Source organism: Mytilus galloprovincialis, chromosome 1 (genome assembly GCF_965363235.1).
Source record: "Mytilus galloprovincialis chromosome 1, xbMytGall1.hap1.1, whole genome shotgun sequence".
In the NCBI taxonomy this organism is placed as follows: Eukaryota; Metazoa; Mollusca; class Bivalvia; order Mytilida; family Mytilidae; genus Mytilus; species Mytilus galloprovincialis.
Window position 1 is genome coordinate 3,528,223 of NC_134838.1, and position 25,216 is coordinate 3,553,438.

The window sequence follows — 25,216 nt, forward strand, 5'->3', positions numbered from 1 at the left end:
TCATTTACTTCAATCAAAATCAATCACAATTAAACTGTGTTACTATCTGAAATATGCTTGGAAAATTAGATCATGTATTGTGAATTAATTGTACCTTTATTATATTATGTATTGTTCTCTGCTATCTGTTGTTTTGTCACATATATATACTTGTTTATGTATTGCCATAGCATATTATTTATGCTTTCGAAAATAAAATATTCATTCATTCATTCAAATGTGAACTATTTCGTTGACTGATTCGATCCCTATCACCCCCAAAAAATCATTCTTATGCAGACCTGTAAAAACGTTAATTGACTTAATTGTTTAACCTATATCATGAAATCAACAAACCTATAAAAATCAAATTGCACGAGGTCGCAATCATGCTATTTATATTCATGTTTATGTTTTCATCAGGTTATGTGACCGTCGGCAGTATTCGGATGTAATCTCGATAGTTAATTAGATAGCGTCTAGACCAAAATACACACGAAATTCTGATATATACTATCGAGTACATGCTTTCACAACTGTTCATTTCAGACTTATTATAACTTGGATATACGTTTTAAGTAATAAATCTAATATCGGAATTTGAGTCAAATCGATGAACATGAATTATATTAACAGCTACTGCCCTTTTAATCCAAAATTTACAATATAGATGTGTGATGAATTCTTAATTCTGTGATTAGATCTTAACAAATTTTAATAGTTTCTTGTTTTTTTTTTAATTTTACCAAAATATAGATCACGATATTGACATTTTTTAAACAAGGTTCCAAATTTACAAATTCTATTAAATGTACAGCTACCAAAAACTGTAATGTTTCTAATCTAGTATTAGTCAATTAAAATAATTTGTAATTGTTCAAATATAGATATTCGTTCAGGATATAAGAAGTTGACTAATGAATGACATACAAATGATGACATACACATTAAGATAATCCTATTAAAGCTATATGTTTGATGCAGGATTTGATTATTTCAAACTACAAAATACGACAATGAATTTGTATACATTTTTGGTCGCGATTTTACTCTTTGGAAACGAAATTAATGGGTCAGGTAAGACAACTTACTGTAACATTTGTCGCTGGCGGGAAACAATTCTTACTCCGTAACCTGAAATGTTATATACGTGTAGCCGTACAACTTCTAAATCTTGTTTTTAAATTCAATGTTATTCTACATAGTGACGTTACGGAGATGAAGTGACATAGCATACACGTTACTAATCTTTCAGTATAACATAGAATTTATCATATATATAGTATACACATGAGTTTGACTGTCCCTCTGGTATCTTTTGTCCCTCTCTTATAAAAATGAATGTTCCCTCTCCTCATCAACCCCCTTTTTTTTTGGCCGATCAATGTATTTGAATGGGAGCATATAGTTGGAACCCCCCCCCCCCCCTTTTACTCTGGGTTGGGAACCCCCCTTTTTAAAATGGCTGGATCCGCCACTGCAATTTGTGCATTCATGTGTCTCTTCAGCAATATTATTGTCTCGGTGCTAACTGATGTACCATCATTTAATAGTAGACCCCTGTAGACTGTCGGAGGTCAAGGTTTCAAATGATGGGTAAAATTCAGACTTCTTAATGGTACATGTTGCCTTTGAGTAAAGCATGTGTTTTTCTAGGGTAAAGACATGTTGGCTCGGAGTCATACTGTTTCCTTATAAGTTTGTTTTCTTCTTGTGTGGTTCTTTTTTGTTGCGAGTTGACACTAATTAAGTATACTGTGTGTTAGTTAGAAATCCTTGCTAGCACGCTAAGAACTTGGAGTAGATTAATGATATACACCTATTAAAAATTATTTACAGAAAATTTAGCCGTTAACAGACCAACAGATATGAGTGAACCTGAACAGGAATATAATCCTGAAATTGTAGTAGACGGGGATACTGATCAAGGGGAATGTATTCAAACGACTACACAAGTTGCTGAAGCTTGGTGGCAAGTTAGACTTAGAGAAGTTTCTGCTATAAACACTCTACACATATTTTACAAGGCAACAGAAACACCATTTGTTCGTAAGTACATGTATTAACATTCCGAGTCATGGGGAATATATATGGAGGGACAATTGCATAAAGAATAGATATCATTATTAGTCATATTTGCACGGGGAATAGATGCTGAGAATAGGGATTAGATATAAGAAATAACATTTACGTGGGAAATAAATATATGTTGGGAGCAATATGTTCTTGGGTAATACGATTGTTATAAAATTAAGGTAGAATTGGTGCGATATAGAGCCATCATTAGACACCCATCTTATGATGAACACTGCATGTTGTCTGGCAGTTTGATAGCGTTTAGTGATATTTGTTTTCTTTTTGTATTAATGTTCAAATAACTTAAACGCCTCAATCATTTTTATTATTGATATTTACAGAGAAGAGACGATTTGCCGGATTTTCAGTTTTTGTTTCCAATGGTACAGCAGTTCCATCTGGTGAGAGATGTTATCACCACGGAGGAGACAAATATCCAGAGTTAAACCAAGAAATCCAGTGTAAAGCTGTAGGGAGAATTGTCACCATCATTATACAACGACCACCGGAAGAGGATTTCGCCAATTCTCTCTGTGTCTCTAATCATGCTCTTCTGGAACTGTGTGAGGTGGAGGTTAATGGTATGTATAATGCAATTAAAAAGTCTTAGATTAAAAAAAAGGAAATGGAACAACTTTATCTTAAAAAGCAAAAAAAGTCCCTATCGAAAAGTAAGTAAAATAAAGTGGAGTTTGGAGTTCAAATACTATATATGCACAAAATGTTTACTATACTTTCGACAGAAGTTCAGTTTTAGTTTAGTTTTTTTTTTTACTCTCCTCTCTATGAAAAAAAAGTATAAAGGTTAAATTTCATACGTCTCAGTAGTCATATATATATATAACAAGTACACACCCGTGATATCGCGGGTCATCTGATAAAGTCATGTCGATTATAAGATACACAGTTTTCTCTGCTTTCAAATCTTTCTGTTTGAACCCGTCGACCTGGAACTTATCAATTATTGGAAATATTAATTATTTGGAAAACAAAAGGTCCAGGCTATCCAGGAATGGGGTATTTTTTAATCAACAACATTGTCCTATATTAGTTATCTTAGAAAGTCTTGCTGATTGCTGAATAAAGCTACAATAGGGAACAATTTGACGATGATTGAATTTAGTAGTGTCAGCCCTTTGATTATGACCCGTGTATATAGCAAAATCCTAAATACACCGTTTGGTGGTGCGCCTGTCAAATGCGGAACGTACAGATAAGGTAATAGCTAACAGGTGAATATACTATTGGTATCGGTATCGGATTAGACCCGGAACTTGTTAATTATTGGCAATATTAATTATGTGGAAAACAAAAGGGTCTGGAGTGGTGTAATTTTTAATCTACACCATTGTCCTATATTAGTTATATATAGAGTTGAATTCTTTGATTTGTCGTTTTTACCCGATGACGGCTGACAAATTGGACCTCGTAATTTTAGTATTATAGATACTTCGACCTTTTCTAGGCAGGGTTACACCAATGTTCAAGTTTATGGGAGGGCTGAGCGCTCCCAACCATGTTTAACCCGTACATATTTATGCACACCTATCCCAAGCCAGGAAACCTGGTGTTCATTGGTTTACACTACCAAGATATTTAAATAAAATTGAGAATGGAAATGGGGAATGTGTCAACGAAACAATAACCCGACCATAGAACCGACAACAGCAGGAGATCACCAACAGGTCTTCAATGCAGCGAGAAATTCCCGCACCCAGAGGCGTCCTTCAGCTGGCCCTAAGCAAATATATATACTAGTTCAGGGATAATGAACGCCATACTAAACTCCAAATTGTACAAAAGAAACTAAAATTAAAAATAAAACAAGACTTACAAAGGCCAGAGGCTCCTGACTTGGGACAGGCGCAAAAATGCGGCGGGGTTAAACATGTTTATGAGATCTCAACCCTCCCCCTATACCTCTAGCCAATGTAGAAAAGTAAACGCATAACAAAACCCCATTTTAGGTATAGATAGAAAAAACTGTTGATGCTATCCTTTACACTAGATATATTCACACACAAAAAAGAATTTCAAAAGCTGTAAATAACGCTCCGGAGTTTGAATATTATTTTAACAGTAAAACCTTTCATGTCTAAGGCATGCATGTGACTGGTAATACTAAACTAACTAACATATTGTACATTAAGGTTGTGGTGTTGGATTTTACGGAACTGAGTGTACTAGTGAGTGTCCAACAGATTGTGTGGATGGTCAGTGTGACCCGGTAACTGGAGATTGTAGATATGGCTGCGTAGATGGTTACTTTGGACCCAAATGTGAACAAGGTAAAATTCTGTACTTTTGATAGTTTGAATTATGAATTTGCTTTATGGCATATAAATATGCTCTAAATAAAGACCATTGACATATATATAGTTTATTATGAAAGATAGCATTATATTAGTGCATCAACTCCATATCCTTGATCAGTATGTTAACGGTCCCTGTACTGTCATATCATCTACATGTTATCTGCTCTTTGGTTGTTGTCTCTTTCACACATATATATTCCCCATTTCCCTTATCAACTTTATTTTATATACATCATATATTGCACTAACATATAATACCAAAACATATTGAATTAGAACTTGTTTTCTATACTTCAGACTGTGAGAATGATATCACAGGATGTATAGGAGAGGTGTGCCCAGTAAACTGTGCCTCCCAAGCCTGTGATTTGTTTGGAGCATGTCGGGAAGGTTGTCAAGCTGGTTGGCAGGGCACTGATTGCACATCACGTAAGTACAAACCTGTGATTTATTTGGAGCATGTCGGGAAGGTTGTCAAACTGGTTGGCAGGGCACTGATTGCACATCACGTAAGTACAAACCTGTGATATATTTGGAGCATGTCGGGAAGGTTGTCAAGCTGGTTGGCAGGGCACTGATTGCACATCACGTAAGTACAAACCTGTGATTTATTTGGAGCATGTCGGGAAGGTTGTCAAGCTGGTTGGCAGGGCACTGATTGCACATCACGTAAACACAATACATGTTATTCCTTGTCAAATTCATTGTATGCCATTATAATTAATATTAATTCCTGCACGATATTTCAGAACGTTTTCAACGAAAACTGTAGTACATTTTTTTTACCCATACTTTTAAAACTGGCCTCGCTGAACTGTGTTGACAGCAGCAGGTAGTTCAATCTTGCGAATCTGTTCTTCCAATTATAAACAAATGTCTATAATAAAAGAAAATAATTTAAAAGAATCTTTCAGTTACTACCTCCAAGTAATTAACGTATAGTATTTACATTACAGAATGCGGAGCTGGGTTTTACGGAGAAAACTGTGAAACGCGATGTTTTTGTGACCACGGTGCTTGTGACAGCCAGAATGGGAGTTGTCCAGATAGTATGTGTTTAGAGGGTTGGGAACCACCTACTTGTAGCAGAATAGCATTACAACAGTCTGGCAATGGTGTGCCAGAGGGAATGGTCAACTCCTCTACATTTTATGCTGTTACTGCTGTGGCTGTCATCATCAATGCTGTACTTCTTGGGACAGTGGTCAAATTAGCATGCAGGTAAGCATTCATGTATGACAAGTTTCTTCTTTTAAATAATCGACAGATGACAAAAGAGTGGCGAAAGATACCAGAGGGACAATCAAACTCATAAATGTGTACCTCAGAAGGTAGGGTAGAGTTTGTAAAACAATTTATATTTTCACTTGTCTATACATTTGATGTGTGATTCTCTCATAAAATATTACCATGATTACCTTTAAACCTACCTTGATTTGATTTTTTATACACTTTCTAGGGCAACCCTGAATTCTTTTGATATCTTTAACACGGAGTACATCACCCCTATATAAGTACAATTTACTGGAATGAATCAAAGTTCTCAAGTTATAAAGCTAGGTGACTTTTTAAATTGATTTAGATGTTTAATGCTATCCATATTCATAATAACGTTATTGTGAACAATACAATACAATACATGTACGATAATGTTATTGACAATCAAAGACGCCTTGATGTTTATTTTTATTTTCCAGACTAAAGTTATTTAAGAAACTGCCAGGAATAAAAGGTATGGCTTACAATGACAGTTTTAACATTTGTTTTTACCAAATCCTCACACATATACATATACATTTCCAATTTGTAGTTTAACCTTTTAACATTCAAAATGCTCTACTCTTATCATATTTTATGTTTCGAATTTTTATTTACTATTTTTAAGTGACTGAGTATAAAGAGGTCTATAAATATCACAAAAAGCTGGGTAGTGTGAAAAAAATAACGTGAACGCTTAGGATACCATATCATAACGTGAACGCTTGGGATACCTTGTCAAATTGATTGATTGATTGATTGATGGATTGGTGGTTGCTTGAGCGACCCAGTGGCAAATATTGCATGGATGTTCAGAACGATTAGAAAACTGAAACCAGGTGCTCCGCAGGGCGCAGCTTTATACGACCGCAGAGGTCGAACCCTGAACAGTTGGGGCAAGTATGGACAAAACATTCAAGCGTGATACAGCTCTGAATTTGGATTGTGATCAAATTTTTGACATTACATGGTTTTTTTTACACAAAACAAATGTCAAGATTTTACAAATCAATTAAAGATTTCTTCTTCAAACTTTTTAAATCTAAAATTAAATAGTTGACACAGCATAGGTTTCTGACACAGAATGAACGTGGTCTAATGAACTTAAAAGTTTTTTTTTTTGCCTTTGAGCATTTCACTATGCTGTTGAATATTAATCCTCTCAAAAAAATGTTTGAAGAAATTTTCTTTTTATTTATGAAATCTGAAATGAGAAAAATTTAACCCCCCCCCCCCCTTTTTTTCACATCCCTGTTTCCCTTTTTCCAAAACTGATATCAATTCAAATTTCTAATGGAGTTTGCAACAATAACTACTCTTTTAAATACATCATAAAATATTAAAATGTAAAATAAAGTGCTTGTTATCACTGAATGGTAAAGATTGGTTGGTAGTAATAGTGAATATACATTGTTTATTGTATAAAACAATAAAAAAAACTTCATCAGCAACATTTTATATTGGCAAATTTCCAATGAAGTTATTTAAATAAAGTTATTGGCAAATAAAAATAGAAAATGACATCATAGTCATGTCTGGCAAATGTCCAACATACATTATCTAAAAACATTATAGATAAGATAAGGAAAAAAAGCTTCATCAGCAACATTTTATATTGGCAAATTTCCAATGAAGTTATTTACATAAAGTTATTGGCAAATAAAAATAGAAAATGACATCATAGTCATGTCTGGCAAATTTCCAACATATATTATCAACTACTATTCTATACAAAGAAAGATAACTCCAATTGAAAATTAATTGCTATTGCACAATATTGTGCAATTAGATATTTCTTGCTATTGTGCAATACTGTGCAATTGAAAATTTCTTGCTATTGCACAATACTTGATATGGAATCCTGATTTGGACCAACTTGAAAACTGGGCCCATAATCAAAAATCAAAGTACATATTTAGATAAAACAAATCAAATAAGCCCAAGAATTTATTTTTTGTTAAAATCAAACTTAGTTTAATTTTGGACCCTTTGGACATTAATGTAGACCAATTTGAAAACTGGACCAAAAATTAAGAATCTACATACACAGTTAGATTTGGCATATCAAAGAACCCATTTATTAAATTTTTGATGAAATCAAACAAAGTTTAATTTTGGACCCCCATTTGGACCAACTTGAAAACTAGGCCAATAATTAAAAATCTAAGTACATTTTTAAATTCAGCATATCAAAGAACCCCAAGGATTCAATTTTTGTTAAAATCAAACTAAGTTTAATTTTGGACCCTTTGGACCTTAATGTTGACCAATTTGAAAACGGGACCAAAAATTAAGAATCTACATACATAGTTAGATTCGGCATATCAAAGAACCCCAATTATTCAATTTTTGATGAAATCACACAAAGTTCAATTTTGGACCCTTTGGGCCCCTTAATCCTAAACTGTTAGGACCAAAACTCCAAAAATCAAACCCAACCTTCCTTTTATGGTCATAAACCTTGTGTTTAAATTTCATAGATTTCTATTTACTTATACTAAAGTTATTGTGCGAAAACCAAGAATAATGCTTATTTGGGCCCTTTTTTGGCCCTTAATTCCTAAACTGTTGGAACCAAAACTCCCAAAATCAATCCCAACCTTCCTTTTGTGGTCATAAACCTTGTGTTAAAATTTCATTGATTTCTATTCACTTTTACTAAAGTTAGAGTGCGAAAACTAAAAGTATTCGGACGACGACGACGACGACGACGCAGACGACGACGCCAACGTGATAGCAATATACGACCAAAAAATTAAAATTTTTGCGGTCGTATAATAATGGTACTTCTTTAAAGTGTTCTAGGTAAAACAAGAAACGACTACTGGTTTTAAGACTTTTTTTTATATCATTTTCATATATATTTCTGATATAACAAAGAGATCTACACCAAAATCTGCTATAGTATACAGTACTGCAAAAATTAATATAAGTAAATATTCCCATGTCATCTCGAGTAAACTTTCCAGTGTTTATGATATCTGCTTTAAATACGAGGAAAATAAAGTTGATTTAAAATATTATGTTATGAATTGGGATAAGGAATTTCCCACCAACATTTTAACACATCAATTTCCTTATACCGACTCGGTACCATAGTCGACAAGTATGAAGTGGAGGTGTATAATCTATTCTGTTTGATATCAAAATCTTTCCGACCAATCATAAACATGTGCTATAGAAAAATTGAGATTTTTAGGTCAAATAATTGATATCTTCAGTTTTTATCCCTATTTTTACAAGAATATCTAAGGCATTTCGTCAATTTTTTTACAGGATTAGAGCCCATTTATATTTTATAACCACATTCATGATTTGACCACCGAGTATTCCAACAAGTAAAATAATTATATATAATAATTGTTGATATTATATAGGGCAAAAGAAAAAGGTTCTATCAGTGTTCAAGAGCAAGAAACAAAGCAACAGTACAGACACACCTAAGACAAAGAATAAACAAAAGCAACTACCATCAAGAAAAGCAGTAAATGACTACACTCCACCTCCCAATAAAGACTACTATCTAGATCCAGTCAACACCAGTTATAATGAAGTTATCGACAGGCAATCAAAGGCTGACATGAATATTTATGAGGGATTAGATGATGAAGATTATTACTCAGTCTCAAAGTAAAATGCCAATCAAATATAAAGACACATGTTTGCATTGAGACATTAAAATAGAAATCAAAAAGTTGTGCTAGCCTACTCAATAATAAAATGGAAATCATTAAGATGAACTATAATGTCAATTTGAATAGTTTTAATTTGCTAAAATGTTATTGCAAGAAAATAGTATGTAAATGCAATCAACTCAATATGTATCTAGAGGTATTAACTCAAAGAGAATCGGTTATAAGTGCTAGTCATGCTCTTAAGTGATTGCACTGTGTCTCATACTACTTCCACTTTGGTATCTGTGAATACTTTTCGCTTGTGAATATTCCTTTGTAAATTCGATTATAGACTGGTGATATGTCCTTCTCTTATACATATTAGTATGTATGCTGAATTTAAGATTGATTTTTGTTCGAAATCTTTGATCAGAAATGAAGATGTTGTTCCGGTTATATGTTTTTCCTGTACATGAACACAATCCGAATGTAAGATTTTACTATCTTATCTGTTGGACCTAATCTTGTGAGGTTGGACATTGAAGCGGAAGAAACCCTGTCTAATTTCAAACATTTTAAGTACACATTGTTTGACAGATACTAGTAGTATAGGTTTCTATTTATTTCTTTTAAAATTACTAGTATTATGAAGCTTTCTGACAAGTTTCACGCAATCCCATTTTAAGTTATCTTATTCTTAATTTTAGTGGGTTCCATATACCAAATATAGTTGACATGTTACTCATAGTGACGAAGAAACGGACCTAACAATGAAAAGTTTAAGATGCCAAATCAACCCTGAAAAGGTGGTTAATATCAGATGACCGCCTCTAATGCAGGATGTCGTGGGTTTTATCTCAGTCCAGGTCAAACCAAACACTTCAAAATTGGTTTTTGGGAGTAAGAACAAGAATGGTCAGCTTGGAATCGTAATAATGTGTCCGGTAGGATATGTGTTCCTGAGGACTTAACCGTGTGAACAAGAAAGTTAAAAATTCAGCTTGATCTGTCAGTTGAATACAAAGCAATGTCTACATTCATATCACGTTTTTAAAATATGTTTTCGTCCTGAATTTGCATTTAATTTGGCACTAATATAACCATCCGTCAATTAATCCACCTTACCTTCGGAGGAAAATATAGTTTAGCTAGATAAGACCTTTTTGAACTTTCTACTTTCAACAAATTGAGTCAAACAAGCTGAACAAAAGGCTGACCAACTTCTGGGTGCAGGTAGCAATACTTCATTTAGTTTATTCCTATGCAAAAGGAAAATCTAGTATAACATTGCTCTGACATCTGACAACTTTATTTGCAACTTGCTTGGGTCATGTAAGTCCCAAATGTCTGTCAGAGGTCTGACTAAATAAAGACATAAAACTAGACTTAAGGCATTTAAGCATTAGTTTAAAGATATTTGTTTATAGTGGATTGGGAAACAAGTTTTGCAACTTATATTAATCCCTTTCCACTTTGCGGGTGCGAGTGCTGTCTTGTAGCGGCATTAGCCTGCTCTTTTTCGAAATCTACAAGAGTGTCTTTAACGTGCAAGTGATAGGGCTCTCTCTTAACATGGGTCAGCTATTTATCGTCCCCTTCCGACGGACTATCATCGTTTCCTCGAGACCATACTCGCAAATGGTGTCAAGGGAGAGCCGAAAATTCAGTCCCTGAAATTTGCCTCCCAGACGAGAATCGAACCAGGAACCTTTGTGTTAGTAGTCCGATGCACTATCCACTACACCACGGCTTTTAAGAATTAACTGGTTGTTAGCTTGAACTATGGCAAATGGTGTGCAGAGCACTAAGTAAACTTGATCTTCATTTCCTAGAAGAGGGCTGTTTAATTCCTTAATAGTCATAATACCAAATTGTATGTCACTCAGTCAGTATCTAAAAACTGTGCCAGAGTATAAAACACAACTTTAATAGAATTGATGGTAGATGTCAAAGGTGCTACTCTCTTTATTCCTATTCAACTCGATACAAGACACAGGAAAAAACAATCCTATTCTGGTTGGCTAAATGGCTACAAATTGTCAACACAATTTATAGCATTTTTTCCTCATTTATTCATTACACATAAACAAACATTTTAAAGACTTATAAATACATACAAACCAAGTACATTATTCATAAATAACGGCAAGATTTCCTTTTAAACCTGTTTAAAATATGTACATCTTTGCTAAACCTATCAACACTAAGAGATTAACTTTATTACTGATAGAAAATATTTAACGCAATGATGTAGTTCAAAATGGTATAGTCTTTGACACTACTTTCATGATAAACTGTATTTTGCAATTAAAGAAAATATCAGTCTATAAAGAAATAGGAAAAAGTACAAATATTTATGAAAATAATCATTTAAAAATTCAGGTTGGATAAAAAGTAGAAAATAATAATAATCCTCCTAATGTCATACATGTTGACAAAACAATATCAACATGTTATGAAGAAATTGTTTTCCCTATAATTAAGTATTTAAAAACTTATTTCATAAAACACACATAATTTTATCCTATGGACAACATTTGACAAAATAAATATAATCATTTCCTCTGTCTGATTGTGTTTACATGAACAGATCCGCAACATCTATACTAAGTGAAAGACTGACATCAATGATGTCCAGGAAATAACTAGCTATCAAAGCACAATAAGTTGTAATAAAACACACCTCAGAAATGTAAAAAAATATAATTTGTGGGATTTGTACTAATTTGATTGATGAGTTTAAGATACAAGCGTCTCTAATTTCAATATAAACATCCATGTTTCAAATGTAACAGTTCAACTCATTCATACATACTTTATGTGCCTTTATCAAAACAATTGGAAACGGTCACACTTTGGACATTTTTGCCCAGATACTAGCTTCCACAAATACACAAAACAAATAGATTCAGTAATTATAGCCTTTTCTTTTTGCAAATTCTTCTCTAACAGCATCTCTTTCATCCGGAGGAGGAATTGAAGGTTTAATGCCTCTGAACAATCTTTCCCAGCTTACACGATTCTGTAAAGATAAATAGAAACTATATCATTAAACTGTCATTTACATTGATCATTCTATAAATAAAGGCAACAGTACTAGTATACCGGTGTTCAAAGTCAAATCAAATATGAGAAAACAAACTAAAACCGAGAGAAGCACATCAACTATAAGAAGAAAACAACAGTGCGACAAAAACAAACGCTAACATACATAGAAACGACATCTATGATATATAAAGCCTTATAAAATGTAAAAACACCTGCAACTCATAATCTCCGAAATACGTTTCTTCTTACCTAATGTGGAACCATATTAAAGTAGTTCTAGTCCGAGATTGCTCTGACGTCACGTCCAAACGTATTTTAACCAGACAAGCTTGGCCGTGGGAGCTTGTCTGGAAAGACACCCGTTGGTCGCCACTCAGAGCAATCTCGAGGTAAAGTAGTTCATTTTAAATGACTGATGGAGATGGGGCTGATAATCTCCATTGATATGAGTAGTGATGTGTTAATACAACTACCTTTCAATTATCATTAGTATTAATCCGATCACATACAATGGCATTAACATTACATCCCAGCTCCTTTGTTCTAACAGGAGTGATCTGAGCCGGATCATCCCTACCAGATCACCCCAGTTTGAGTTTCTTTGTTATGCATGCTTTCCTTTGTTCTGTAACATTTTGGCGGGAATGTCAAATCCACTATAAAACTTATAATTAATTATACGGAAAAGACTATCTATCAAAATTCACGTAGAAAAAATCCAGTGTATATGCTGGAATTCGAACTCAAGACCTTTAGCATATCAAGCCAAGATACATATACCACTACACCAGGATAACTGGATACGAACAAATAGTAATTTGACATACTTAAAGGAAGCAAGATCTTTTTATAAGTGGGGCGAGTTGTCAGACCATTATTCAGTGGGGTTTAAACCTTTTTCGTTAATAAGTGAGTTTTCAGACTGATTGGTCAATTTGATTTTACACTTTTTCAAAAGTGGGGCTAGTCGGTAAACAAGAGTGGGGGATTTTTTATAAAGTGGCGATAGAGTGTGGGCCGATTGGCAAGTGGGCGATTTGACATTGTTTGATATCCACTCATAGTGTTTGGGGGTCATAAAGGGTATACATTATAAAGTAATATATAAAGTATATTGTTGGGGGTCATAAAGGGTATACATTATAAAGTAATATATAGAGTATATTGTTGGGGGTCATAAAGGGTATACATTATAAAGTAATATATAAAGTATATTGTTGGGGGTCATAAAGAGTATACATTATAAAGTAATATATAAAGTATATTGTAATGGTTGTGTAGCGTTCTAAACTAGATTTTATGAATTGTAAATGGTTTCTCGTCTAATCTAAAACAGCTGGGATGTAGAATAGTTATCCCATTCGGACTTGGTGTGTCAGTGTTAGATCACCCTCTGGCCTCCGGCCATCGGGGTGATCTTACACTGACACACCACGTTCTTGTGGGATAACTATTAATGAACCATCTGAACCTAAGCAAATGTGTCAAAGACAAAAGCGTTTGTGTAACGTCCTCTATTTATAGTAACCATAACCACCTTTACTAGGAACAGAGGCAGATTTGAAATCAACCACTGGTCACAGTTACGGGATCATTTTGGCAGGGAACAGTGCGAGAAGTGGAAATTTGATTTAGATGCATGATTTTATTTTATTAGTTGTTAGTATCATTCAAATATATACTTGGTGTCATTTTGTTGTTGGGATGTACCAGTACCTGTCAACGTCCATTTTTTGTCAGGAATATGACAGTTGTTAACCATTCGTTTGATGTGTTTGAGTTTTTGATTTTGCCATTTGCTTAGGAACTTTCCGTTTAGAATTTTCCTTGGAATTCTTGTTTTTTGTCATCTTACTTTTTGTTAGATCTATGTATTTCTATTGTATCCATCGGAAGAGTTCAGCCTTTTTCAACTGATTTTATAGTTTGTTCTTATTTTGTACTGTTTCACCACTGTCCGAGGTTAGGGGAGGAATGGGCGCTCGCTAACGTTTTTTACCCCGCCACGTTCAGTATGTGCCTGGCCGAGTCAGAAGCCTGCATTTCAGTGGACGCCGTTTGTTCCAGTGTTACATATTTGTTTCATACATAAATTAGGGCGTTGGTTTTTCTCGTTTGAATTGTTTTACATTTGTCATTTCCGGGCCCTTCATAGCTGATTATGCGGTATGGGATTTGTTCATTGTTGAAGACCATACGGTGACCTATAGTTGTTAAATTTGGTGTCATTTTTGGTCTCTTGTGGAATGTTGTCTTATTGGCTATATACCACATTTTTATTTATATCTACTCACAGTAATGGTTAGGAACAGTGGAAGAAAAGGTAACAACAACCTCTTACAATATTAGAAATCATGGTTGGGTACAATTGGAGAAGTGGGAACAACGCCTACTCATTAATTAACGGGGAACAGTAGATAATTGGAAACAACAACTGGTACATTTGTAACAGTAATGGATACCATCTTTGCTGGGAACAACCTTTACTCGTAGAAATGAATATCACATCGGCTTTGAACAGTTTGAGAGTTAGAGACAACCTCTGGTCACGGCAATAAAAAAAGTCTTGGACGGGAATAGGTGGTAATTGTCCAAAAACATTGGGAGCTGAAAAAAAATACTCTGGTAATGGTAAGAGGAATCAGCTTGGCTAGAACATTGATTTTGGTTGTCTTTGTTGCTATATATCATATGTGTTTGTGTTCATTGTTCTATTCATAATTCAGATAGTAAGTTTCCTGGTTCGAATTGTTTTACATTTTGTTATTGTTTGGCCTATTATAGTTTGTATAGTTTGTATAGCTGACTATGCGGTATGGGTTTTGCTCATTGTTGAAGGCCCAATGGTGACCTACAGTTACCTGCTATGACATTTGGTCTCTGGTGGAGAGTTGTATCATTGCAAGCATACCACATCTGCATTTGTTGTATTAACCTACAGTAAGTGAAATCATCTTCGCTGTGAACAGGGGAAGAAGTGGGGACAACGTTTATTCAAAGTTATCGAAATAGCTTTGGCTTGGAACAATGGGAAATGTGAAATAGAATACAACTTTTGGTCACAGCAACGGAAATCATTAAGAACAGTGGGATATATGGAATCAACATCTGATCATAGTACTAGAAATTATCTTGGCTAGGAAGAGAGGGAGTGGAAACAACTTCTGGACACACCGATAGGAATACTTTTGGACGGGGGTATGTGTAAATGGCTAAACTATTTCTTATACAGTTTTGGGAATCATCTTTACTAGGAACAGTTAAAGATGTAGAAACAAAAATTGCACACAGTAATGGACATCAAATTGGATTTGGGCAGTTGGAGGTTGGGAAACGATCTCTAGCCGCAATAATAGATATAATCTTTGCTATGGACAGTGGGAGATGTGAAAAAATCTCTGGTCACAGTAATAGATATCATCATTGCTAGGAACAGTGAGAGGTGTGGAAACAACCACTCTTCGTGATAATTAAATTCGCATTTGCTGGTAAAATGGTGGTGCGGAAACAACCTCTAGTCTCGGCAATATTAAAAATCTTGGACGGGAACCGTTGGAAATGGCGAAACAGTAATTGATATCACATTGACTTTAAACACGGGAGATGTGGAAACAACAGCTGGTTACAGCAACATGAGCAATGGAAATAATCTTGGACGGGAATAGGTGAGGGTAGCGAAATAACTTACAACGTATTGTCCACAAACATAGGGAAGTAAACAAACCCTCTGGTGCAGGCAATGGAAATAATCTCGGCTACGATCCGTGGGGTATGTGGAAACAACATCTGGTCAGAGTTTAAAAGCAAATCGTATTGGCTTAGAACAGTGGGAGAAGTGGATACAATCGCCAACCTCTGCTCATAGAAATAAAAATCACTTTGACTAGGAGCAGTGGGAGATGTTTAAACAACCAATGTTGACGGTAATGGAAATCGTCTAGGTTTTTTAATGTGTTATCCAAAGGCCCTAAATATTAAGTCTTAATCCATCAATCCGAAAAACAACTTCAAGATACTAGATGATTCGGTCAAGGAGTATTCCAGGCAAAGACTCAGGCGAATACGCTCTTTCCGAATGAATTAAGACCGTGTGATCATTGATCCAAATAAGAATTCTAAAACTGAGTTAGTCTACCAATACACATGCTACACTAAATTGCAAATGTAAATGGGGAATGTGTCAAAGAGACAAAAAACCGATCAAATAGCAAAAACAGTATAATGACACCAATGGGTCTTCGACACATGATTTTATGCTTTCATACTATAGGTCGGTGCTTCTCTGCGAGCACACCGGTTTCCTCCCCTTATAAAACTGAACGCAACGAAATAGCACAAAAGTGTTGAAAGAAGTGTTTAACACCAATCAATTCACAAACCTGTTTCTAAGTCATCAACATAAGATTCATTGGTAATTCAAAACCGAGCTTCAAAGTTTTATGAAACTACCTATTCTAAAAGCGGCGGGAATGGGGGACGTGTTTTCAACAAACAATCAACATTCCAAAGGGAACCAACTGTGTTCCTTTTCTTGTCGACTTTTTCCTTTATTCAAATGAGTCTGACTTTATACAAGAACTTATTTTTACGAAGAATGAAAAGAAGCTAGCACTATCCTGTAACTTTACTTTCAACTACATATATGCTGTCCTCTCACTAAATTAGTGTGGTTACTATGTTGAACGCATCTATTCAATCAAACTGAAATCAAAGGATTTAACGAATACAGTTTAGTCTGCATTTGATTACATCTAGAAATTGACAAAATGAGTCGGTTGAGAACAAAATTTAATGACTAAAGAGATTTTAGCTTCTTAATTGAGAACTTTCAATTTCTATGTAGCAACATCCCAGCATCGCATCCGTATAGAGAATACAAATTTGCCAGTTAAAACGATGGCTTGATTTCCTATTATGATTTCGTTGATAGAGGGTTGCTGTTCACAAGAACATTTTTTACAAAGTCTTCCAAGTGATAAAGTCGAAATTATCCTTTCGAAAACCTAAAGTACGCCAACTAGATTTGGTTGACTGTTGAGCAATATATGTTTCATAGATGACGATGGATATACAATCATCGCAACTGTGTAATCATGTCCTCTTCTTCCCCGAATTTGATCTACCTCATTTGACTCATCACGATTTTGTACTTACACGAGGACCACGACCGGTGCTACATCTGCTTAAAATACCTTTCCGGAGCAACGGAGATTACTACAGGCAACAGGTGTTTGTGTTGCTCAGTCTTTAGTTTTTTATAAACATTGTGTTTTGTTTACTGAAGGACACCTACGGGTGCGGGAGTTTTTCGCTACATTGAAGACCCATTGGTGGCCTTCGGCTGTTGTCTGCTTTATGGTTGGGTTGTTGTCGCTTTGACACATTACCCATTTCCTTTCTTAATTGCTTGCTGGAAACATTCGGAAAAGTGTTAACATTCTCTACTCTCAATAATTGATATAATGTTGACTGGGATGAATGCTTACACTAAAGGAAATCATCATGGCTTTGAATAGTGAGAGAAATGGAAACACCTGCTCTCACATAAACGAAGACCTTCTTGGCTGGAATTAGTGGATAATGTCACTGTGGATACATCTTTTCACAAAAGCGGAAAACAGTTTTTCTAGGAAAATAGGCAGATGTGAAATCAACTTTTACTTACAGTAATGGAAATCAGTTTAACAACACAAGGAACATAGGCAGATGTGAAATCAACCTCTACTCCCAATAACTGGAAACAACCTATACTCACAGTAACAGAAATCTTCTTTACTAGGTACAGGGGCAGATGAGAAAACATCCTCTTCTCACAGTAATGGAAATCATTTTAACAACACAAGGAACTGTGGCAGATGAGAAACAACCTCTACTCCAAATAACTGGAAACCACCTTCTCACAGTAAAGCCACGGTCACACCTTACCGGATAGCTCGAACGGACGACTTTTTTTTCAATCCGTTCTTATCCGTTAGCATCCGTCAAAACTTTGAACGGACGTCCAACGGATAAAATGTCCGTTGAAAGTCCGTTTGGCGTCCATTTTGTACGGTACTCGTCCGTTTCGTTTCCATTTTGTATCCATTACGTGTCCGTTATACATCCGTTGGAGGTCTGTATAACGAATAAAACGGATGATGAACGATCTGAAACGGATAAATGCAAATTGAAAATTCTTATTCAGACCTGACACTGCCCTTTGGCGGAATTTTGAAGAATAAACCAAAACCAGTTACACAGAAACATTTTGAATATATATGTGATTTACATGTATTATTATTGTCGCCTTTGATTTTTCCGTATATCTTGTTCATCCGTCTTATCCAGTACGCTTCCGTTAGGTGTCAATTTTGTGCGGTACTCGTCCGTTGGATGTAGGTTCCACATCCGTTCTGTCCGGTCTGTTTCTCGTATGTTGCATATCCGGTGTGTGTCCGTTATGCATTCGTTACACATCCGTTTTATTCGGTCAGTACATCAACGGACTTCCAACGGATTACAATTTTGACAACGGACAACATTTATTTTCATCCGTTAGGCGTCCGTTCGTGCTATCCGGTAAGGTGCATTTTGGCTTGGAACAGTGGAAGATGTGAAATCGATCAACCCCTATTCTAAGTTTTGGCTGTGAACAGTGGCAGAGGTGAAAACAAATTTGATTCACAATCAGGGAAATCATCTTGGCTAGGACCAGGGCAGATATGGAAACAACTTCTTCTCACAGTAAAGGAAATCATTTTGTCATGGAACAGTAGTAGATCAATGTGGCAATAACATTCACTCACAGTAATCATGGTAATGGAAGAAATCTTAGCTGGTAAGGCAGCAACCATTTGATTTTCTGGGGGGGGGCTATGGTGTTTTTTTCTGTACAAACTTTTTTTTTCGCCTGTGGCGAAAAACAATCTATTTTTTTCGCGACAAGTCGAAAACAATTTTTTTCTTTCAATTTTAGCATTCCATATAGTGGCAGCTGAGGGTGAAACAAACAATTTTTTTTTCTCAGAATCAAAAACAAATTATTTTTTTCTCCAAAAACTGGAAACAAACTTTTTTTTCCAAAAAAAACCATAGCCCCCCCAGAAAATCAAATGGTTGCTGCCTAACTGTGAGTGATGTGTAAAAACAACATCTCATAGTTATGCAAATTTTGGCTGGGATCTGTGGGAGATGTAGAAACAACTTCTCCTCGAAGTAATGGAAATCATCTTGTCTAGGAATAGTATTGTGTTAATGCTGATAGAGAAACAAGAAAATACTTTGGTTCAACTTATTGTCTCAATGGATTTATTATCAACCAAACATATTAATACACAACTAAACCTCATTTGTACTCAAATGTGTTATCATTAAAGGGGAATAATTGACCAATGTTCCTCTTTAATGTAGCTGATGATATATATTTTTCAAGATCAAGGGATCTCAGTGATAGTTCAAACAAATGTCAGAACCTTTTATTGTTGACTTTACAGTATGGCTTTTGGTTACTGTTAAAAGTTGTATCAGTGTATGATGACCTATAGATGTGTAAATCCACATCATTTTGACTTTAGTGGATACATGTAGTTGTGTCTTTTGCAATCATACCACATACATGTACCATTTCACGTAAGTAACGAAGCACAATCATTCTTGAAAACAATATAACATGTTAGAATTTGGTGATGCTTGATAAAAAAAAATCAACTGTACATGTACAATGATCATGATGATGTATATAATGACTGAATAAGCTAAATATTTAATAGACATTTAGTTTAAAACAAAATCGCAAAAGTTAACTTAAACAAAACTATTTTGATTAAAATACTTGCCCAAAACTTGGAACAGTTTCTGTAATTTTCAAAATACATTTCACATCTACCTCTATCATAGCCATTATCTTCTAAACATTGATATGACATTTCTTTTTCCTAAAATGCAAAAGATAAGAATATTCACATTCAATTTGACATTTCTATATTATACAGTGTACATATTATAGCAGTCATGAGGCAGATAAAAATCAATATAAATGTTCAATAATTTGTCTTTAAATTTTCCTAAAAGCGATTTTGATATCTAGACTCTCCTTCTGTTGTAGACGTGTTCAGTTACATTAATTCATTACTCAAAATAGTTAATTTTAGATAAAAAATTCAACCATTCAAAGTGGGGGAAACAGTGGAATTCATGGACAAAAAAGAGGGGGAATATTTTCCATATGGTTTTCATCCTTTTTGCCCAAAAACCTAAGCTAACTAGTTTGCATGTACTTTACAAATTAAAACACCAAAGGTTCATGTGCAATATGTAGTTATTTAAATATAATAAATCATGGAGGTAACATTAAAAACATAAAGTCAAATAAAAAAAGTAGGTGTAGTTCTGGTTTTATTAAATATAAAAGGTCACAGATTAGGGGGAGGGTTGGGATCCTGCTTACATGTTTAGGCTTAAATTAAAATATTGATTGTTTGCCCTTTACCGACCGACCCTATAAATTCGTTGCGCCTGAAAATCTTTTATTTGTATTTACCAGCAAGATTTTATTTTATTTAATTTTTTCGTTCCTACCAAAAATCTTATATTTATATTTCCCGCTCAAAACTATTTTATCCGGAATTCTCGGGTTTTAAATTTAACGTATAAGGTCAAGTCCGTTTGGAATCACCTGAGCGTTTGACATGAACACTTGCATTTGAAGTTTCAAAACATTTGTTTGAAATCGATGTTCAGCATGTGAACGCTTCCTGAAATCATGATATGACGTACGCTTCTCTGTACCTTTATACTTAAAGAGCAGGGTTTATTTACAAAAAAGTTCGTTTGATACAAAATTATCCACGGGTGTACAAACTAATTTGTAAACGGACGTTGTACCATTCTATGTAGGGATGGCCTTTTGTGATCCGCAGATCAGGATGATTATGTTAACGATGCTGCTATATACACCTTATCGCTATTAGCCTACTCGGCCGCTTGACCTTTTGACGCATACAACAATCACTTTTCCATTGTAGCATCAGATATTTTGTTTTATGATGTCAAAATTTTACGGGAACCTGGTAATGGCGGACAAATAGCGGTAAGGTGTATTATTTATATCTGATATGCATCAAAAGTGACAAAACCATGTAAAGTGGAGAATATCTGGCAGTAAAATCGCCAAGTTGTCCATACAGATCATTTATAAATGCGATGTAAAATACGTGACAATTGTCAGAGTTTTAAGTCTTGTAGCATTTTTATTGGAAACAAAGGCACACACGATGTTTTTAACACTCTAGGGACTTTTCTACTAGTAATATATGTCTGCCCGGACATATCTTATCAGTACAAAGTTATCTTTTACAGAAAATCTTAAGGTAAGCATACAAGGTACGTAGTACAAAATATAAGTGCAAGTTCAAACTCTTCAAAGTTCCAGGCATATAAACGTTGAAGATATGCGGCACAGCTCTATATTTTGATATTTGAAAACAAAATAGTAGTGCATATGAATTAGCTTCACATTCTACGTGATATTTTTTTTTTAAACTAATGGTCCCAGAAAACTTATTTGCAAAAACAAAACGGACACAAATGACATTATGCAGAGTTTGTATCTATAAAATAAAATATTATACCTACCTGCCTACCCATGACAAATAATATACCGAGCCAAATTATTTTTTGGGGGAAAAAAATAAAATATTTTACCTACCTACCTACCCTGTTTCAAAACATAGGGTCGGAAAAGGGCAAACAAACAATATTTTAATTTAGGCCTTAACCCTGCCACATTCTTTATATATGTGTCTGTCTCTGTCCCAAGTCAGGAGTCTGTAATTCCGTGGTTGATATTTGTTTATGTGCTACATATTTGTTTTTCGTTAATTTTTATACGCCTGTCAAAATTTTGCAATTCAAAATTTTGACGGGACGTAATATGGTATACAAATGTCCGGTGTCCGTCCGTCTGTCTGTCCAGCTTAAACATGTCGCACCGTTACTTGAGAACGACTTATCCAAATTTCATGAAACTTAATATAGTTGTTTCTTATGATGGTCAAATGATCTGTATACTTTTTGAGTTACGGCACTTTGTAACTAAAACAGGGGGTGTTTTTTTTCACATGTCGCACCGTATCTCAAAAACGATTCTTGATTATGGCTTAAAACTTTAAACACTTCTAGTTATATTAATCTTAATATCTGTTTACTTTTTGGTGATGATTCAAAGTTTCATTTTTGAGTTATTGAGTATTTTGTAAAAAAGGGGGAGGGTTTTTTTACATGTTGCACCATATCTTTAGAACAATTTATGATTATTGCTTAAAACTGTACACATGTCTTTGTTATATTAATCTTAAGATCTGTATACTTTTTGGTTTTGATTCATATTTTATTTTAGTGATATTTAGGTTTTGTAAAAAAAAAACAGGGTGGGGGTTTCACATGTCCCGCCGTGTCTCAAAAAGAATATATGGTTATTGCTTAAAACTTTCTCAGAAACTATTTATGATTATTGCATAAAACTTTCTCAGAAACTATTGATGATTATTGCATAAAACTTCCACACAAGACGTCGGGCGTATCATGCGCTCGTGGCGCAGCTGTTTATTTGTATTTAAATTAGGCCGTTAGTATTCTCGTTTGAATTGTTTTACATTTGTCATTTTAGGACCTTTTATAGCTGACTATGCAGTATGGGCTTTGCTCATTGTAGTTGTAGTTGTTAATTTCTGTGCCATTTGGTCTCTTGTGGAGAGTTGTCTCATTGGCACATCTTCTTTCTTATACATGTAGGTACGGATTAAATTATTTTTTTACATTTTTTTTTAAGAAAGAATGATATTCCCTTATCTTTATCACATTGATTGAAAATGTAGTTTTATACATGTAATCTCAATATTGGTTGATCCAAGGTGACCAAACCTCAGAATTTTAATTAGGTGTGACTTCTTTCTGAAAGCTAAACAGACAGGAGAGGTGACATGTGACATCTGTATATACATCACTAATATGCAAAGAGTCTAAGACCCATCTGACAAGCAAGTTTTAAATCAGTCATTCAACATGGTATTCATAGTCATATACCTCTTTGACTGCAGCATATTTAAAATGAACATAAAGTGTCCTAATCAGTGTTTTATATTATAGGATGTGCAAAGGATTTCAGAAAACCTCTTCAAACTACATTTTTAATGTAACCAGCATAATGCCTTTATTGTTTGAATTTCAAGCATCCTAGACTTTATCTTATCATCATTTTTTTTTGTAGTTCCAAGTTTGAAATTATTCTTTAAATTGCTTGAGAAATTTTCAACATACTCGTCTTGATCTAAGAAGGGACATTTTCATATAAGATCCTATCACAGACTGCTAACAAAGGATGTATGTCCCTAGCGAAATCAAAGAATACAACTTTACAGGTGAAGATTAAAAGGATACAATTCAAAATCTTGAAGCCATTACTCAAGATATTTTTTAATTGAGAGAAAATTAAAAGCAATGTAATGTAAAACTTTCATCACTTTCACTAATCAAACTTGAATGCAAAATAAACAGTTAACCCTCTTCCTGCGGGACACATGTGTCCACACTGGCTGTGCCGTAAGAAACATCCATGGTTTAACTTAGGCAAGCTTCTTATCATTGTATCTCTTTCAATTAAAAGACTGAGGATTAAACAGTGTAATATCCTAATATATATCATTATGGTGTGACGTCATCAAATGGTCATATATCAAATGTAGTCATTATTGGGCATGTTGGGCATGTAACATTATAGATGTCTAGCTGTTGTATTTTTTGGCACACAAAATGCAACCATGAAAAATAATTGGCAAGAAAAGGGTTTAAAACGGTGGTATTTCGAAAAAGTTTAAAAAGCATTAAACCAAAAATAATGCAAAAATGCTCAACTGGTTAAAATATGCATAAAAAATACCCAATTCATTCCCCCCAAAAAAAATTATACAGAAATCCCCAAAAATGTAAACTACATTATATACATTTAAGTAAATATTTCTTAACCATGTTGACAAACCCCTTATTTTTTTTGGCTTTTTTTTACTTGAATTCCATAAATGAGAGCGGTAATGTCAGAGGTACATTCATGAAGAATAAAAAGTTAAAAAAAAAAATGCCAAATGAAATGAGGTTAACAATAATTTTTGGTGCATGACGATAAAAAATTAAAAGGGCACTTTCTTTTAGACGATAAAAAAAATCGACTAAGTTTGAAGAATCACATTATTTTTTTTCCAGTAATGATCATGATGATGGTAAGGATAATTATTTGAGACATATAATGAACCATGATAAGGATAAAGGACGAATTACAGTGAATTTTAACTGATTTGATGCTAACGGTCCAATTAATGGCTGACGGTAAAGGCATACACGTTATCCTTAATCCCAGCTGACCCGGCCGCTTGAAATTTTGACGCATACAACAATCACTTTTCCATTGTGGTGTCAGATATTTTGTTTTATGACTTCAAAATTTTTACAGAAACATATATGATATCCAGTAATGGCGGACAAATAGGGAAAAGGTGTTTTACTACCTCTTAAATACAGGTTCCAGACACAAAATGTCACGGCCTCTGTTATCAATGTGAGTGCTCAACTACTGAAAGGGCAATTAGTTAGTTGTCTTACACGATTGCATGGATGTCTTAGTACAGCTTCTAATTTTTCTTTAACCACTCTCTTTCTATTTTCTTCTACAATCTCATTCACCCTCTTCCTCTTTTCTTCGATTGTTTTTTTCCGTCGTTCTTCGACTATCTCGTTCGCACTCTTATGTTTTTGGTCCAAATCATCTGAGGACGTTTCTGGCATATTTTTAGTTATTTTTACTACTACTTATGTAAATGTCCTTCATTCGGTTGTTTGTTTACATTCTACATGGGCGCTGCCATCTTGGAAAAGTGACGTAATTTTGTGTTGGCGATC

General features: G+C 34.5%; 2 protein-coding genes across 2 annotated transcripts; one reads left to right on the top strand and one right to left on the bottom strand.

Moving 5' to 3' along the window:
- The first annotated feature begins 899 nt into the window (after positions 1-899).
- Positions 900-9,379, top strand: LOC143063212 (uncharacterized). The gene is made up of 8 exons (XM_076235214.1): positions 900-1,056; positions 1,819-2,028; positions 2,397-2,636; positions 4,206-4,343; positions 4,668-4,799; positions 5,327-5,591; positions 6,068-6,102; positions 9,005-9,379. The coding sequence occupies exons 1-8, from the start codon at positions 951-953 to the stop codon at positions 9,259-9,261; spliced, it is 1,383 nt and encodes a 460-aa protein (XP_076091329.1). The 5' UTR covers positions 900-950; the 3' UTR covers positions 9,262-9,379.
- A 1,873-nt stretch (positions 9,380-11,252) lies between these two features.
- Positions 11,253-25,207, bottom strand: LOC143063219 (coiled-coil-helix-coiled-coil-helix domain-containing protein 7-like). Its single transcript, XM_076235226.1, has 3 exons — positions 24,920-25,207; positions 20,104-20,202; positions 11,253-12,263 (listed from the first exon to the last, which is right to left on the bottom strand). The coding sequence occupies exons 1-3, from the start codon at positions 25,100-25,102 to the stop codon at positions 12,150-12,152; spliced, it is 396 nt and encodes a 131-aa protein (XP_076091341.1). The 5' UTR covers positions 25,103-25,207; the 3' UTR covers positions 11,253-12,149.
- Positions 25,208-25,216: the final 9 nt, after the last annotated feature.

Coding starts and splice junctions, on each gene's coding strand:
- LOC143063212 (XM_076235214.1), top strand. CDS start 951: ATGTTTGATGCAGGATTTGATTATTTCAAACTACAAAATACGACAATG. Junction 1,057..1,818: donor AAACGAAATTAATGGGTCAG/GTAAGACAACTT, acceptor AATTATTTACAG/AAAATTTAGCCGTTAACAGA. Junction 2,029..2,396: donor AACAGAAACACCATTTGTTC/GTAAGTACATGT, acceptor TGATATTTACAG/AGAAGAGACGATTTGCCGGA.
- LOC143063219 (XM_076235226.1), bottom strand. CDS start 25,102: ATGCCAGAAACGTCCTCAGATGATTTGGACCAAAAACATAAGAGTGCG. Junction 20,203..24,919: donor TAAGACATCCATGCAATCGT/GTAAGACAACTA, acceptor TTTGCATTTTAG/GAAAAAGAAATGTCATATCA. Junction 12,264..20,103: donor GAAACTGTTCCAAGTTTTGG/GCAAGTATTTTA, acceptor TTATCTTTACAG/AATCGTGTAAGCTGGGAAAG.